Below are 18,614 nucleotides of genomic sequence, written 5' to 3' on the forward strand. Positions count from 1 at the left end.
TCCGCTTATTAGCCCTGCATCCAAGATATCAATCTTCATTAAACACAGAGTGCAGAGAGTCCCAGTTGCATCTGATAGTTTTTTGTCAGCAATCTCAAAAAAAAAAAAAAAAAAGAACAAAAAAAGATGGCGTTCTCTTGACAAAATGTATTCTGTGTGGGGACTTGGGATCACTTCATGGCGCAGCCCCAGAATCAACGATTCCTGTCCATTTAAGCCACCTTCGGCAGCCCGCAACCAACAATGTGATGAAAACATGTAAATGTAAAACACACCAAACTCATGAGGCAGCACCCAAAGGAAGTTACTTGGGGTAGAGAATGTCATAGTGGCCAGGCCGGTACAGCAGGGTCACAGAAGGTGTCACTGGATGATCTGTTTTGGCTTCACTACTCTGGGCAGTGCCTTCCTGAGGTGATTTCGAACTGGGAACAAAATCATGATGGTTTATGCTCACAGTGCCCGAGTCACATGAGCTCCGATCAAGGTACACCACACGTATCGGAACGCCTAATGCATCAGATAGGGCGGTGATGTGCACATGGTCGCTTTCCTCCCCCATTGGCTCCACTGAAGCCTTGCAGAACTGTAATTCGGACAAGAGTTAGCCATATTCCTACACCATGAAGGAAGAAAAAATTTTCTTGCTCAATTTTAGCTATCAATGGATATGATTTTCTATCAAATGTCTGCCAGCATATCAAGTAGGAAAAGATTGTAATTGGCTGTAACCTAGAGACCAAATTAACTGCAGGATGCCACTTCCAAGCACTACTTCACCACATCAAAAGTGGTGGATTCAAATAACCACATAATTTCTGATGTGCAAGCCCCTCCCCACATTAAAGATTAAAGCTTTCATTTTGCCGTGTTCATTGGGTTGAGGACCAAAATGGGAACAAGGCTAGATCAACCATATGCCTGAACATGAGGGGAAATAACTGAAACCAGCTAGTAGCGTTTCCAAGTGGACAGCTGTTAAGGTAATGAGATAGGGTTCTGTCCTCATGGGAGAAGATTGATCAACCTCAACAGTATCTTGCATAATAGGGGCCTGTTTCGGAAATCTAGCAGGATTGGGCTGTATTGTCTACTGGATTCGTGGATTAGGCAGCCTATTTTGATATTGCCCATATTAGTCCAACACCCCGCACAATCTGAATCCTATGGGAGGGAAGAAAGGACTCCATGGGTTCTTTTTTTTCCCTTTTGCAGACCAGCAGACCCACAGACTGGAACATAGGCTACGACTTGGCGGACTCTTAGAAGACTTCGGGCTAGGCAGCCCAACAGGCCCAATTTCTGTAGGATATTCCTGCAGAAATATCCAAACAAGCCTACATTGATAGTCAACCCATATACATATTAATGGGCACCAAATGAATGTTCAAGTAATAAATAAAACTTCCTCTAAGAAGCAATAAGAGAGAGCCATGTATCCCATTTTAAAAAAAAAGTAGCCTCCTATAGTGATGTGGTTACCCTAACTTTATGATTTTCTGCAAACTTAGATTCACATAACATGCTATAATCCTTCAGATTAACTTTATTCAAAGACAATAGCAACCAACAAGAAAAGATGCTTTAGCAATGATAAGATTAATGAATACACAGCATAAAAATAAGACTTGGGAATCCCGACGAACCTGATCCACAGTCGAATTTGTCAAGCCTGCAATGAATGGTTCAAAAAACTCTGCTCGTTTGCGTATTTCACCAGAAGTGACAAATCTGAAGAACATAACAACTGACCAGCAATTTACATTAGAGTACAAAAGCAATGGTGGCATAAGAAGAGCAATTTAATGGTATGAATAATGTTTCTCACCATAATCTGAAATCATCTGATCACGGCTCCTTAGCAAGAGCTCCTCATGGCTGAAATACAAAATAAGCACATATTTCCCTGGATAAGCAAAGCATTTGCTGGAATTATAGCAGAGGATGAATTTTGCAGCATATACAATAACTTCCTTTTTCCCTTCTAATTTAAGATATGATCTGATTTTTCTAAATATTAACAAACAGCACCACAAAGAAAAAAGGAGAATCAGTGAAGGTCATCTACCTTATTGAAGTTTGATTTCCTTGCAGAACACTTTCCAGCTGCTCCATGAATATCTGAATCACACTTGGAAACATCAGAGACAGAGGATTATATACATACATATGCACACACACACACACAATTTAACAAGACGACACAATTGAAGTAGAATATGCATCCAAACATGGAATGGGGGAGGACAGTATCAAAAAAATCAAGACAGAATCTACAAGATCTTCTGTTCGTGCAAGAAACTTCGAAAAATGCAGATGGTTGAATTGGTTGCTAGGAACCAGCAGAACGATTGACAATGCCAAAACAAATATCTAGAAGTTTGTATCTAGAATAACAGATGTTTTAGCACCAGAGCAACTTGGAACAGTGACTTCATGATGACAGAGGTACATCGAACATTTTAGTTCTTAATCTTGTTCATTTTGATACATGCTCAAAAGATATTCAGCAATTCATGGTTAATTATCTAACAAAGAGAATTGATTTATAACAAATTCTGCATGCTTTTCCATTTTAACTAGTAAATATATTACCTGAGATTACCTATGTAGCTCTAGGAGCCCACAGAAATGGAGCTCTCATCACAATCTTGGAGATTATGATACTTAATCTTGAAAATGATAAAACTGGTGCATGCTAGTTTGCTTTGGGGATTTCCATCCATCTTTCTTACAATTGCAAGCACCAAATATTACAAACATAAAAATGACTTAGCACGAGTATGATAAGAAGATCACATGAAGCACTAATGAGTAAAAGTTATAAATGATAGATAAGAATTATAAAGATAGGAACCAAGATTTGCCATACTAGTCATTACCATACCGTACCAGTATATGGTACTATACCTTACCAACACTCGGTACACCGAACCTTACTATACCATATTGCATGCAGACACTATAAGAGGATGGGAACAGTACCAGTCCGATACTTCCAAGCAGCGGACCTTGATAGGAACCATGATGTTGATCCTTTTTTTTTACATATTTTTAAAATTGTAAATGAAGGAAACTACTAAGGAATTAAGAGAGTCATATTGCTATAAAGATTTGCTAAACAAGGGCATCATTTTCAGTCTCAGAGTTGGTGCTCTTTGTATTGCTTCGCTTAACCTCTTTCAAGTTCCACTTACTGATATTCCATGCCACTGTCAATCTTAGCAAATATTCGGTGGTCGAGGTAAACGGTTTGACTAGACATTAAAAATCCTTGTTTTATAGCGATAGCTTACCATAAAAATGTTTGAAGCCCCAATAATAAGAGCACAAGGATCTAAATAAATATGAAATCTTGAGGAGGAGAATTAGATCTATGTTTTTGTCTATTCCATGTCACTTGTTATCAACCCTAAAAGCCTTTTGCCCCTCCATTTCTTCCTTCTTAGCTTTATCCACTAATTTTGGAGATGAATTTTAAGAATACACTGAGCAAACTCCACGATAAATACGGGATGAAGTACAAAACTTTTGAAGAGACATTATGCTCTCTACAATCAAAAGTTGGAATTGCCCTAACCTAAAGATCTACAAATATTTTAGGATGAAAATATATTTGTAGATATCTCTTTGAAGAGAAATAAAAATGTGATAAGAACTATGGAACTCCAATAGATCTTTCAAGTGATGACATGATGGAAATTAAAAAAATTTCCAAAGATTTGCCTCATGGAATCACCGATGATTTGAAAACAGCAGATGCTGAAAATGATTAAAGATCTAATGGAAAATTTCCAATACAAAAGAAAGAAAGAGGGGGCTTCTACTGGGCTCGAAAGAAAGTGGGGGCTTCCGCCAAATAGATCAAGTCTGAAGCATCAGATCTTCTTACAGCAAGGAAGACCTACTATTGGTGGGAGCAGAAACTCACTGATCATGTTTAGAAGTCTTCCATGAAGGAACCTACAAGAAAGAAGGGAGCAAAGAGGTGCAAATGCCTTAATGAGGTCTCCCCAATTCACCCGACAAGAGGACTCAACTAAGTGCTGGTTACTCCAACGAGGGGCGTAAATGAGCTGAGCTTACTCAGGCCAGCTCAAACCCAGCTTGAACATCAATGTGGCTGGCTCGAGCTTGGCTTAAGCTCGTCAGAAGCTGGCTTGGTTGAGCTCAAGCTTGGCTCATCCACACCCAAGCCGGCTTGATTATGCTCCGATAAAGTTGAAGATGAGGGAAGACAAGGAATAGATTTGGTGAAAATGCTTGTCGGATGCATGCAGCCTCAAGGGAGCGTCTAAAAAAAAGGAATAGTCAACAGTAACTAGTAGTGAGGGAATGATGACCTAAGCGAAGGGGCTGGGACAAGCAAGTCTAGCAATGAAATTAAGGTGGTTTTTTTTTTTCTGTTTTTCTTTTTCCTGGCAGGGGGAAGGGGAGAGGGAAGAGGCCTCTTGTGCACTTGGAGGCAATAAAGTTGGGACCAGCATTGTGAGATTGGTGTTGCAGATGCTTATCTAATAGCTAAGCGATACATCTCAGACATTAGATCTCTATTTAATGGATGAGACATAACTTACTTTAGAACTAATTATATTTATGTACAGCTCATATTATTATAAAATATGATAACAAAGACATAAAAAGTCATTTTTATAAATAAATAACTACTACATATAACAAGTTTAAATACCAGAGTCAAACCATGTCCTGTTTTTCCATCAGATTTGTACATACTAGTACTGATGATATGTACCGAAGCTAACAGTATCAAAAAGAATGAAAAACCATTGGCACTGACCAATATGGTACAGTCAGTGCATACCGGTATGGCATCCCGACACCTAACCAGTGTTGGCTCCAAACAGGAATGATACTGAACTGATGGTGCCATCCCACTTTAGCTGTTTTTGGATCCTATTATATAACTTTAAAATATTATGTAATATGAATATAATTTTATATTTTTTTATCAAGATTAATCGAACTAAGTACAAGCATGTAAGGCATAGCTTGAGTTCAATTCATATATCTTTCAAGCTCGGAATCATAGACCAAGCTTGGCTTCTTTACTAGATTAGCGAGCCCATATCGAGCTGAATTTTGAGCTAAAAACAAGTTACTCACAAAGAGATCACTCATTTGACAACCCTGACTCCGAGGATTATTTTCCTCCTATCAATTGAGTGCAATGAGGAGCTTGTTATCAGATACAACTCTTTCTTTTATAGTCTAACAGAGAGTTAAGTCACATTAGAACTTCCACTTAAGTAGGTTTGGGCATGTTTGGTGTTGCTTTAAAAAGCCCTTTTAGGAGTTTTAAAGTAAAAAATACTTTCTAAAAGAAAAATTATTTGGTAAAAATCAAAAGTGCTTCTACAAGCAGTGAAAATGTGCCCTTATGGAGAAACCATAAAAACTAGCTTCTAGCTTCTGCTCTTGCGATCTCGCTCCTTGTCTTAGGAATATGGTAAGCCCTTCCATAAAAATAGTCCTACAATATATGCTTACCAGACACCATATATACCAAAAAATACCTTTTATTTAAAAATTAATAAAAGGATTTTTGCGATCTACCATAACCATCCACCCATTTCCCAAATTTGGGGCTGGCTGATTTTTGAGAATTGCCTTTCAAAAAAGATAAACAATATAATATCTAAGTTTATTTGCAAGTAGTAAAGAGGGTATAATCCCTTATTTTCCTAGGCACAGCTTATCATTGCTTGGTCATTAATTTGATATAGTAGGTTGAGCTGACAAAAAATTGTTCAGTTTGGGTTGCACTATGATCATTATGTTATGTCCATATTAAGTCACTTACTTTTTTCTCTTTTTTATTTGTACTGACTTCTGTTTTTCTTTAATTAATTATAGTATACCATGTCGAAATGTATTCTTAAGTGTTTTTGGATATAGTTCTCATTGATGCTGATGCTCATTATTGTCTTAGGCTTGCTTATTTCCTGTTATTAAGTTCATTTTTATACAAATTTCAAGCCAATAGTGCTGAAGTTGCATTATGCTTATACAGTTTTATTGAATTATGTGAAAAATAGGCTAATATCTATGATGGGTAGCAATAAAAACACAGCTGAAGTTTCAAGTACACTTTGTTCTCAAGCTATGGAGCCCTCTAATACAGATAGCTCCCAAGCAAGCTAAAAAAGGAGGTCGGAGAGGCAGAAACAGTTAACACGTAATGTGACTTTAAAAGATCGTGTTACATTGAATGAGTTGACTCCCTATTCATTTGATCAAGAGAGAAGCTATGAAGATCTTACAAGAATGGTAATTCTACAAGAGTTGCCATTTACAACAGTTGAGCATCCAACTTTTCAGAAATTTGTTAGGAATCTTAGACCTGAATTTCGTGTTATTTTAAGAACAACATTGCCATCTGATTGCTTTAAAGCATATGAAAAGTAAAAAAAAAAGACTTGATAATTTGTTTAAGGCAAACTATGAAAGAATCAGCTTAACATCTGATATGTGGACATCAAATCAGACATTGGGATACATGTGTCTCACTGCACATTATATCACTAATGATTGAAAACCTAGGAAGCATATTATCAATTTTAAGATGGTTCCTTCATGACATACGGGCTTAGTCATTAGTGATTGTATAGCTAGCTACATTTTATCTTGGAATATCAAGAAAAGGTTGGGTTCAATCACCCTTGATAATCTGTCAGCAAATATAATTGTGGCCATGGAACTTCAAAGACAATTTAGAAGAGATTTACTTTTGAATTGTAAGTTCTTTCATGTGCGTTGCTATGCACATATTCTTAATTTATTGTGAACGACAGGTTGAAGGTAGTGGAGGGTGCTATTCATAGGATTCACGAGGCTGTTAATTATGTAAAATCATCTCAAGCAAGATTGGAAACATTTATGGGAGATGTGAAACAATTAAAGATGAATGGAAAGAAAAGGATATGCATATATGTACTTACTTGTTGGAATTCTACGTAACTCATGTTAGATGATGCTATACAATTCAAGAATGTGTTTATGCGACTTGAGGCATGAGATCCTAATTTTGAAGATGCGCCAACTAAGGAAGATTGGTCTCAAGGCACTATTATTTGTAACTTCTTAAAAGTTTTCCAAGTTTTCCATCATATAACTGAAATTTTTTCACAAACAAAAAGTCTAACTACAAATTTGTATTTCTATGAAATTTGGAGAATACAGATGCTATTGATTCAAGAATCTAGGAGTTCAAATGCAGTTGTGACAATGATGGCCTTAAAGATGCAAGAAAAAAATGACAAATATTGGAAGGAGTGCTCTCACATTCTTGCAGTAGGGGTTGTTCGTGCTTCATTTGAAATCAAGAAAGTATATGATGTTCTTCAAAATCTTTATGATGATTATACAATTTCATATGACGCAAATGTCTCTCATGTTAATGGAGGAGATGATGTCTACATCTCATGGTAGAGGAGATGAGTCTTTTTTTTTTTTTTTGCAAGACTATGAAAAATTTATTCAAGAAGAAGAAGTTGCCCAACCATCCAAGTCAGAAATAGAGATGTATTTGGAAGAGAAGGTATTTTATGATCTCTAATTTGGATGATTGCATTAAAATATAAATCAATAGTACTAATAAAAATAACTTGCAGTGTACTTTTTTTGAGCAGGTTCATCCATTAGGGGATCAAAATTTTGACATTCTAGATTATTGGAGGTTCAATGAATCAAAAGATCCAATATTGTCTAGAATGGTATGTGATATCTTCACAATTCAAGTTTCTACCATTGCATTTGAGTCTGCCTTCAGCACTGCTGGCAGAATTTTGGATGATTTCCATAGTAGCCTATCCCCTGATATGGTTGAGGCATTGATATACATACAAGATTGGCTACGAGACACCTTGCCTCATCTGCGGGTTCAATTTCTATTACATCCCTAACTTTATCATATACTAATGCTTTAAAACGTTTCAATTTTTAATTTTGTATTTTTTTCTAGAATATCCCTAACCCACCTCCTCATACAAATTACAAGGTTGAAGATTACGAAACAACTAATTTTATTGTACTGATGATTAGTTTATGCAGGTAACAATCATCTTCATTATTATGTTTATATTGTTAAGAATATTGTAATTTTAAGCATGGTTAACTATAAATCTATTATCTAAGTGAAAAAGAGAATTTTTTTTGCAGCTCTTTTCTATCAAGTCTAAACAGTGTCGGAGTGCGACTTTGCGAACTGAAGGGTACGAGACTCCTATGTACTTTTTAGAAATATAATAAGCCAATCTCACAGTAAAGTCATCTAATTGAGATGATGAACACTTTTGATAAAGATTGGAAATAATAGCGATGCAATTTTCGGCCTCCTTGAAATTTTTCTGTTTGAAGATGGTATTGAGCAAATTGGTGCATTTTTGTTGCTATTCAAGCATATAAGCTCTTTTAGTAGGTAAAGAACATTTTTTAGCCTCTGGCATCATTTTTAGAAATCACCAATTGTCGAAAGATTATTTTTGAGGAAATCCATCATATCCTATCTTTGAAACGTCATTTTAGGTTATTATGGGTGGATCATTTATTTTTGGTGAAAGTATGAGTGGGTGGTCATTGAAATTTAAAAGTTGACAATAATGGAAATTTCGAAATCTCTGGTTTGAAGATGGTCTCGGATGTACTGCTGCTTTCTTAATTAATTCTAGCTTTTCTGTTGTTATACCAAAAGCAGGTCAGTAGTATCTGTCTTTCAGAATGCCAAATTGCATATTGTTTATAGATTACTTAAAGAACCTTGAAAACTGTGTGTCAGTTGCTATATAAATATGATTCCTTGCTTTTGTTCTTCCTAAATGAAAACCTAGATAATAGTTTCATGATAGGAAGGAACCATGTTCAAAGTCTTAAGTTCTTGTTTCCAGGCATTTTGGATTCTTATGATTTTTATAACTCGTTGTTTTTGATGGTTCTATAAGTTGCATGTTCATATTTCCTAGCACACTTTGATCCATTTGTATATTTGTGGGCACTAACTAGTTTTCTTTTGCTATTGTTTAATCTTAATAAGACAATATTAGGTGTCATATCATTTTTTTCATATCATTATTTGAAGCTAACCTAGTGCGCATGAGTTTTAGCTGCAGAATAAAATTGGACATGAATTTCAGTTTCTCTAAGCCTGTGATAGTATTATGCATGCAAAAACACATGCTACATGCTTAGATGAAACGTTTGCAGGAATAAATTTCATTGATATAAAACACTGGCTTTGATTACCTAGTAGACTGTATTCACTACACAAATCATTCACATTGCTTCAGTGTTGTGAATATAGTTCATCATTGGATAGACTGCAGGTTTTAAGAGAGGCAATTTATGAACTTGTGAAGCACCAGCTTCAAGCTACCAAATGTAGGCTGTTGGATTTTTGTTTTGTATTGAAATTTTGAGTACCCTAATATAAGGAAGTATTTTATCCGCTAAATATGATGTTATCTTTATATGATAGTGTGACTAACAGACAGATTGTATTTATCTTGAGACATTGTGGTGGCGCACTTAGACAACTATCTTCTCTTTGAGTTTATATTTTTGTGTAGATTTTATGAGTATTAGAATTTTAAAACTGCTCCATTTGGTTATCAAGTTGATCATGACGGTGTGGATTGTTCTCACCTTCAATGTCTTCTAGTCCATGCAAATAGGATAATATTTCCTTGTTGTATTAGAATTTCTGGTTACTTTTTTTTTCCCTCGCAATCAAAATTCCTCTTCTAGGATTCGTGTTGTAAATTTTGATCGACAGTTCCCTGATTTATAGTGGAAAATTACATTTGCATTTTGGATCCATCCATTCATAATTGTTGTGTGATTTCTGTCTCTTATACAGGTAATGTATTTTTAAAGCATGGCTCAGAGCTGCATCTCATACCTCGTGACAGAGTCGGAGCTTCAATGACTTTCTGAATGTGCGCTAAACTAACCTTTTGGGGACATAAAGTTTGTTTTACCTTGTTGCTGATAAATATGTTATACTATCAAGATGTTCTCTTCCCATGCACCAAAGAGTAGAAAACATGTGGTGGCGTATAGTCTCAATACGCTAATTGTTGTCAATCAGTGATGCTGCCTTCGTCCATTGTTCACTTACATTGTATATTTTTGGGCGGGCTATCTTCCGGCCCCAATTTAATTGGCCTATAAAGTGTAATTAAATTGATTCTCTGTTATACATTTTAATGACATATTTCAAAACCATTGAGGTCAGCATCTGTATGCTTAAAATTACTTATCCATGTTTTATGACAAAGGGTGCCTGAGTTGTTGCTGGAGGTTAAACTATGCTAATTTTGCTGCAGCTTGTTAAGGTAGCTAGCAAGCTCCCACCAATAGCACGTCCTTTTGTTCAGGTGAAGAAAAAGAGCCTGCTGGATATAATTCTTGGTGGAAGTAAGAAACTAACGAGAGGGACTGAGCATCAGACTCGGGTCATAAAATGGGGACCCGACCCGGCCCGATTAAACCCGATCAATTGATGAGTTTTTCTTTTTTTTCTTTTTCTTTTTCCTTAATAGTCCTTTGATAAAACAGACTCGAACCGAACCCGAATTTTTTGAGTTAGGACCGGGTTATACATGGACCCGACCCAAATGACCCTTTGGGTCAAAAATTGTAGCCGTGGACTTGACCCGACCTTACCCGATCTTCTATTGGGTTGGATTTGGGTCCAAAATTAGAACCCGAACAAGGAACTGGGTTGAGTCGGGGTCACTCATGACCTAGTCCAACCCGACCCATTTACACCCCTAGGGGGAGAGAACGGGGAGATGGAGAGGGAGGAGGAGAGAGGAGGGAGAGGGAGAGAGGGGGGCTTGTGGAGAGAAGATAGAGGGAGGAGAGGAAGAGAGAGGGAGACAGAGATATAAAGGGGGTTTATTGACAGGAAGAGGGAAGAGAGAGAGGAAGAGAGAGATAGGGGGGAGGGGGGAGGGAGAGGAAGGGGAGAGAGAGGGGCTTACCTTGTTGGTGGCAGCAACCGAAAGCCCCAAACCCCAACCTTAACCGTCGATGAAGGTTGGAGATGTAGACAAGGACGACAACATCGATTAATGGCAACGAAATCAATTTCAGCATCAGTCAAGGATGATGACATCATCTTCAACATAGATCAAGGGCGTTGGCGCCGCTCAGCATCAAAGAGGAGAGAGAACAATAGCAGTCGAATGGTCGAACCAAAGGCTTTTGGGAGGTTTTTATCAGCAAACCGACCTAAGCAGCTGAGTTGCCCCGATTTCGTGTTGGTTCGATTTAGTACAGGCCGAAAAGCCTAATTCCGATTGGTTTGAAATTTGTTGATCGCTAGGCTCATAATATGAGCAAAGCTCAAGCTCAGTCTCCCCAAGTTGGGCCCGACCAAGGATAGTTGTGCGGGTACCGGGGCCTGTACTGATCGGCTAGCGGCACGGTTCGGTACAACCTCGTACCATTCCATGCCGAGCTCATACCAACACAAAAAGAGAGCGGGGGAGAGGGAGAGCAGGAGAGGAGGGAGGGAGGGAGAGAGATAGTGAAGGGCAGTGGAGCACGGCCCAACATGATAGAGAGGGTGGGGGGAGGAAGAATGTGAGAGAAAAAGAGAGGGAGGGAGGGAGAGGAAAGACGAGAGATGAAGACCGCTAGAGGGCTGGGAAGTGGTGCAGAGGAACGGAGGAGGGGCTCCACTCTCTAGACCCTATTTCGATCAAAACCGGAGTTTGTCGAGGCTCCTTTTATTTTACAAATTTTAAGTGAAGTTCACAAATCCCTTGCCGACTTCATTTAAAATTATTTTTAATTTTAGAAATATTAAGTGAAGTCGGCAAGGGAGTTGCCAACTTCACGTAAAATTTGCAGGGACATGAGACCTGAGGTTGTACTTGAACCCAACTAAACCAAAGAAGGGCATGAAGGACTTGTCCTGGCAGCATCATTAATCTCACTATTTAACGACATCTTTCACAAAACTAAGCAGAAAAATAATTGACAAATATTATAAAATGATATCATGCAACCTTTATAGAAAAACACTCAAATAGCACAGTCAATAGTTGACAATTAGGTTATTGCAAAACATGCAGAACATGCACATAATAAAATGATAGAAATGAAGCAAAATTGGTTATTGCAGATTATGTATACAATATAACGATAAAAAATTAAGCACAATAGATTACTGTAGAACATGTACACAATGAAATGATAAGAAATTAAGCAAAATTGCATAGCCATATAGCACAATTAAAACAAAAGCAATCTGATCGAGTATTGCACATTTGATAGCAAGCAAAATTGCAAAACCATCTCAAAATTACTAAACATAATTTTCAAAAAGCAATATCACAACATTGAACATCCCAAATCTCCAGTTTTATAATGTTGATACCTTAGCAACACAGACCCACGGCGAAGCAAAATTGCAAGACCATCTAAAAATTACTGAAAAGATTTAATTGTAAGAGACCTACCAGACAAAACCGTTGAACGGGCCTAATGCCATCAAGAAACTTACAATAGCTCAACATCATGCACAGATTTGAGCTGATGTGGTGGCGCTTAAGCCATGGATACTCAAACCGTTGACATCCGCCACAAGTAAACCACTGCCTCCCCCCCCCGCCCCCAAACATAGCTTACAACTTTCATCGTACTATGCTCTCAAAAGAGCAACTCTCCTCAAATCTCAAAAGGCGATGCCTAAGCTGTCAAAAGAGCCGTTAATATGCGGTGCCTAAGCTGTTGATGTGGTGGACAACAAAAGTTAAAGCTAGGGTGGACGGTGGTGGTGCACGTTGGTTTGGGTTCTTTGGGTTTCAATTAATCGAGTGATAGAGAGAGAAGAGTGGACGAGGGGTGATGTCCTAATGGGAGAGAGAAACAAAGTTAGGGTGGACGATGGTGGTAGATAGTGGTGGTGGCTGGTGTGGAAGGTGGTTGGGGTTTTCTCATTTTGGGGTCTGATTAATCGAGTGACAGAAAGAGAAAAGTACAGAGAGAGAAGAGTCAAGATTATAAGTGTCCTTAATGTCTGAGATTCGAATACTAAGGGTAGCAATCGGGTCGGGTCGGGTCGAATACGAGTTGAGTCGGATGCAGGTCGAGTCAAAAAATTATCAACCTGAACTTGGATTGTTTATTAAACAAGTCAAAAAGTTTGATATGTACCCAACCTATTTATTAAATAGGTAACCCAACCAAACCCACATAATCCATTTATTAAATAGATCAAGTCAAGTTAAACAGGTTAAACATGTTAAGCGGGTTGGGTTAAATAGGGCAGAAACAAGTTAAACAAGTTTTGAATAACTTGTCTTAAATGGATTAAATGGTAACCCGACCCAATTATTAAATAGATCAAAATAGGTTAAATCGGTCAATGGTCTAAACCTAAACCAAATCCATTTAATAAACAAGTCTAGATGAGTGGACCTGCTTATTACCCAAACCAATTTATGTCAAATCTGAACATATTTGAAGCAAGTCATTTGAGGTTAGGTTGATGAGTCGGATCATAAACTCGAGTCCTCTCTTTTTAGTATGCAAAACATATGTCTATTATTTATATATATTTATATAAACATATGTCTATTAATATATATATATATATAATAATAATAATAATTGGGTTTGGGTAGTGAGTACCCGAGGGTCAAATCCCAAACCCTTCCCAAATCCTATAGGGCTCGTTTGGTTCGCGGGAAAAGAAGGGGGGAAAGTGTGGTCAACGGGAAAGTAATGAGATGCCTCTTGTTTGGTTGGAGTTTTCAAAGGAGAGAGAAGGAAAAGTTGTATTCCCATGGGAATGTGATTCCCACATTTCATGGGAAAGTCTTTCCCATGAGGCGGGAATCACTCCATTTTTACTTTTTCCCAAAAAGTCCCTTCAGCATTAAAGAAGCATTAAAGAGGCATTAAAAACCTAATTTTTATTAAGGGCATAATAGGAATTATATATAACTTTCCTAGGAAAGTGGATGGCCAACCAAACATAAGCACCTTGGAAATTTGTCACTTTTCCATGGTCAACCAAACATGCCAAAAGTACTTTCCTAGGCATCCTTTTCCTAGGAATTTGTTTCCCAGGAATCATATTCCTAGGAAGGAAAATGCTTCCCGCGAACCAAACGAGCCAATAGGGTTTTGCTAATGGGTCTTATTAGGATTCGGGGGTAGGATACCCAGTAAAACCCACCTGGCTGCCATCCTTAGATGGGACGGATTTGGGATTTTTGTGCCAATTTTTAATCGAATTTCAGACGGATTTGGGATATAGGATTTTAAACAGATTCAGAAATGGTAGGGCAAATTTCATAGATACCCCACCTGTTGCCATTCCTAAGAGTATCAATATTTACCTTTATCACGTAGACAATCACTTCTTTAGAATTCAAAGTTATAATCAACAAAAAATTAAACATCATCTAAAAATGAATGAGACACATTAACAGAACAACTGCAAGATGAACTTACTGAAAAGAAGTCCTCAAAGGTAAAGTCAACATATCCAAGACCCTGAAGAGTCTTCTTGCATTCTCCAATATTCTCAAGAATACGATCGACCTCAACTTTGTCTTGTGTCTCCAAAATATGCTCCTAATTTCATATCTCACAAATAACTCTTACTGATTTATAACCAAAGTACCTTTGGCAGAGAACTGTTGAAATACAAACAGAAGAAGAGTGTTTTGAGTCATATATTATCACATTACCAAGTAGGAGAACATAAAGCTTCGATAGAAACAATTTCCGTCACCCCTTGTTCGCCTCAATGCACCATATTGTTCACCAAGCAGCTGCATGTTGAATAACATACTTATAAACATAAATAAAATCCAATCCAAAGTAAAATGTCTAAAGACTGTCAACAAGGATGAGAAATAAAGAAGCAGCACTCATTTGTGCCACTCTAATGAACCTTGATTTTGTCTTTAAGAATGGGGCTGCCTGATTGAAATTCAGCTGCTAAAGAAGAGAGTGGCTCCTGCATTATCAAAATATTGAAAAAAATGATGAGTATTTTGCATGATTTTTCATTATGGAACACAATACAACTATCAATGTATAAATAGAAATGGACAGTTACATATGATCAGTAAAATCAAAGTTATAGTTTCGCTCCAGCAAATTCAGCTTTTATGATCAACAACTGATATGGCGATCAAACATTATCTAAAATAATATATTAATCAGAAAACCGCCTAATAAAAATAAGTAACACCAGAATTTATTGAAGTCTGCATTAGCAATCTGCATTCAAAATTTAGAGGCACATAGTAATTACAATTGTAATAAGAAACAAAAAGCTTCATCCTGTCTAACTATAGGTAGCTTTATCCTGCCAAGACCATAGTCATAAAGTATATATGAGAGGTGATTTGGTAGGTATCGTATTTGAAAGGTGTAGAAAGCGGGTTTTCTGATCATTCAGGACATGCATGAAAGAACAATCCCAACTGACAAGTATTTACATAAGCTATGATGAGACTAGTGTAGTTTTCCTCTAGACCAGCCTGCAAATAAGGGTCAATGGTAAGACTTATCCTACTACAAGCGACAACACTATTAAAAACTAATGAAACTACTTGCATGAGAATAAAAGCTTATTAGAAAATTTCTAAAAACAACTTCATACTATCTGAAAGATTGAATTAACTAACACATAACCATTTTAAATTGTTGGCACATCAATTGCAGGGATAAAAAGGATATGCCAAGCATGCATGCACATGCCACCTGAATCAAAAATTTTAACAAAGATGAAAAATTGTCCTGAGTGTTCATTATAAAGTGCTAAAATTTTCTTTAAATCCTTACCTATAATATAATGGATGTTTTCTACACTTACAATTTTTCCCTTAGAACTTAACAGATATAAAAACAATTATCTGACATTCTCCATGTGAAGCTAATGAACAATGGCAATCTTAACCAAGAATGAACAGTTGTTACATAGCACGGTCAACTTAGAATGCAAATACTTGGCTGTCTTTGGCTTTTTTTTTAAAAACCAAACTTGCCTCTTCACTCCATTTATTTTTTTTCCGATTTATTCTTTCTGTATTTCCATGTAGCACGGAATTACAACCCACTTGTCGCAATTTAGCATCTTATACCCTTGAAATTTTTTATCCATCACTTTCTGGTCATGTAAGAAATTAAGAAAAATCATCTTAATTATGATAAATATAATAAGAATTATTTTATAACCTGGACAAATAGATAGTTGAAAAGCAAATGCAATGTGATAAATGATATAAATAACCGTTAAAGACAAATAATTAAGCAAGTAAATGTAATTGAATGTATGTGGCATTCATGCTAATCCAATAAATATTCAAAAATAATTTCAAACTAGTACTTGAAGCCCTAGTCAGAATCTAGAGGTCCTCATTTGAAAATTTTAATCAAGGTAAAGTAGTTGCAAGCAATGTAAGAATCACTCACAATCAATCAAAAAACAAACAATTTGACACAATGGCATAGAAATATGATCAAATGAAAAGATCACAGCTATGAAACTTTATTCAATATGTGAATGTGGTTTTGGACATGCCAAACTATATGAATTTAAAGGCACAGTGTCTTTCTCTGGAATAACTGAAACAGCACTAGTATTGACAACATCACATCAAACAGAATCTAGAGAAGCAATTTTGACATCTCTCTACCTAATTTCGTTGTCTTTATTTTTTCTCTCTTGCTTCTTTCTTTTTATTCAACTTCTCTATGCCTAAATCAATGAAAGAAAAATAGCAATAATCTTATTTAAGACCCGGTTGATAATATTCACAGCCATACTAAACTTGGGAGGAAATTTCAGTGACTATGACATTCTCAGAAATGTCAGTAAAGTACTAAACGATGCAACTGTATAAAATTACACTGTTGCAACACTATAATGTAATTAAATGGAAAAAGACACAGACCAACCTAAAGTTGCACTTTCCTTGCTGTCCTTTTATCATCTGACTTTTCCACACTTGGTCCAAGAAAAAGGGACCAACAATCTCATTCAAAATTCAGTTGAAATCACTCGGACCACAATATTTTGAGAAATCTCGGCCATTGCATCATTCTCTCCAGAACGTAAACAGATACTGATCAAAATAACCACAGTAAAACTACAGAACCAGATCGAGAAAGACTTTTTTTGACTTTTCTGCGCCTATCTTAGGGAAAAAGCGAAGCAGCCAAGATCCACCGGGAAACATTTGAGCAATACTAAAATTAGGAAAATCTCAGTTATGGTATCGATTTTGAAAGTGCAACTAAATTACTTGGACTAAAATTAAACAACATTGTCGATCAAGAATACAGATTAATTGGCGAGAATCAGGGAATGGCATCAAGGGAGTTCGAGATGGAAGGGAACGCTCGCCTTATCTCCGACGAAGGGCACCTTGGTGGCCTCCTCGGCGCGGATGGCGGAGTGCTGCTGCATGATGTCGTCGTCTCTGATGCTGGACCAACCGAAATCATTCATGGGAGCGACAGAGGTAGGGTTAGGGTTAGGGTTAGGGTTAGACCAAGAATCGGAGGGCTCCCCCGCCGCGGGTTCTTGGTCGGAAAGAAGCTTCTCCATCGCCGCCGCTCCGCCTTCTTCTCCTTCGCCGTCGGCGGCCTTCCGCTTCCTCGCGCTCGTCCCCGCCTCGATCGCCAGCTCGCTCGCAGGGTCCTCGGACACCAACGAGAAAATGGGGCAGGGGAGAGAGATGGTTTCAATGGGGGGAGGAAGAGGCTGGGATGTGATTTACCGAGGGAGATCAAGAAGGGTCGTCCGATCCGAGCTAACTTTCCGTGTTGACGACCCGGGAACGCAAATGAGTCTCACCTCCACTTATGCTTGACCTGATTTGACTCCCAAAGATCAGGTCACATGCCACTAAGGTAGTAGCCCGGTGGTAAGAGGGCGATAATTCCGCTCAAGTTTTCCGGATTCGAAACGCACGGACGTCGATTAAATTAGGAGACCGGATGCCCCACGCTCGGCTGGCTTGTTGGCGGTTATGCTTCCCTTCCACTTGTACCAAGGTGGCACTGGGGTGACGTACCCACACGTGAGGCGGTGAACCCAGTGGGATGAGCCCACGGGTCGGGGAAGGCACGCGAAACCTGCGACCTGTATCGAACATTCCCTAGTGGAAGGGGGGCTCAGTAATGGAGCTGCTACGCGGGTGGGCTGGTCCCTCCCCCTCCCCTCTTTTTTTTTTTTTTTACCAAAAAAAGGATCAGGTCACATGGCTTGTGTCGTGCCGTGGACAAAAATTAGATGCCGCATAACCATCCCTTTTGTGATTAAATCAATAATTATAGTCCAGGGGATATGTATAGTGAAGAATTTTGTATGATTACCAATCTTTTTTAGCCCAAAAGTAAAACAAGAGGAAGAAACATTTTATTGGGAGAAATATTTGATACCTCGATCTCAAGCCGGACTTATCCTTTTTTTTTTTTTTTTTTGCTTAAAACAGGTGCTTCATACAGTACGTGTGTGAATACACCCAATAAGATCAATCCTTTTTTTTTTCTTGGACGTAAGCTAAGGAGAGCAATCTCGGTCCTAGATAAGCAGCCGACCAACCGAAGTGAGCTCCTTG

General features: G+C 37.8%; 1 protein-coding gene across 2 annotated transcripts; it reads right to left on the bottom strand.

The window, feature by feature from the left end:
* Positions 1 to 8: 8 nt before the first annotated feature.
* LOC103702453 (OVARIAN TUMOR DOMAIN-containing deubiquitinating enzyme 1) lies at positions 9 to 17,822 on the bottom strand. Of its 2 annotated transcripts, none has more exons than XM_088706601.2 (8): positions 17,396 to 17,822; positions 14,933 to 14,998; positions 14,727 to 14,810; positions 14,488 to 14,610; positions 2,069 to 2,121; positions 1,829 to 1,878; positions 1,647 to 1,731; positions 9 to 586 (listed from the first exon to the last, which is right to left on the bottom strand). In XM_088706601.2, the coding sequence occupies exons 1-7, from the start codon at positions 17,597 to 17,599 to the stop codon at positions 1,667 to 1,669; spliced, it is 645 nt and encodes a 214-aa protein (XP_088562727.2). In that variant the 5' UTR covers positions 17,600 to 17,822; the 3' UTR covers positions 9 to 586; positions 1,647 to 1,666. The 2 variants fall into 2 exon arrangements, with proteins under 2 accessions (XP_088562727.2, XP_008783115.3); XM_008784893.6 differs by having other exon boundaries at positions 1,647 to 1,747.
* Between the last annotated feature and the right edge of the window lie 792 nt (positions 17,823 to 18,614).

Source organism: Phoenix dactylifera, chromosome 11 (genome assembly GCF_051530095.1).
Source record: "Phoenix dactylifera cultivar Ajwa chromosome 11, Ajwa_hap1_PhDact_Kaust_v1.1, whole genome shotgun sequence".
Taxonomy (NCBI): domain Eukaryota; kingdom Viridiplantae; phylum Streptophyta; class Magnoliopsida; order Arecales; family Arecaceae; genus Phoenix; species Phoenix dactylifera.

What these genes read in the sequence shown, in the direction of transcription:
- LOC103702453 (XM_008784893.6), bottom strand. Translation starts at nt 17,599, where the DNA reads ATGGAGAAGCTTCTTTCCGACCAAGAACCCGCGGCGGGGGAGCCCTCC. An exon ending in TGCCCTTCGTCGGAGATAAG is followed by an intron (nt 14,999 to 17,395) that starts GCGAGCGTTCCC and finishes TTGATAATGCAG; the next exon opens with GAGCCACTCTCTTCTTTAGC. An exon ending in TCAGATGATTTCAGATTATG is followed by an intron (nt 1,748 to 1,828) that starts GTGAGAAACATT and finishes ATTGCTGGTCAG; the next exon opens with TTGTTATGTTCTTCAGATTT.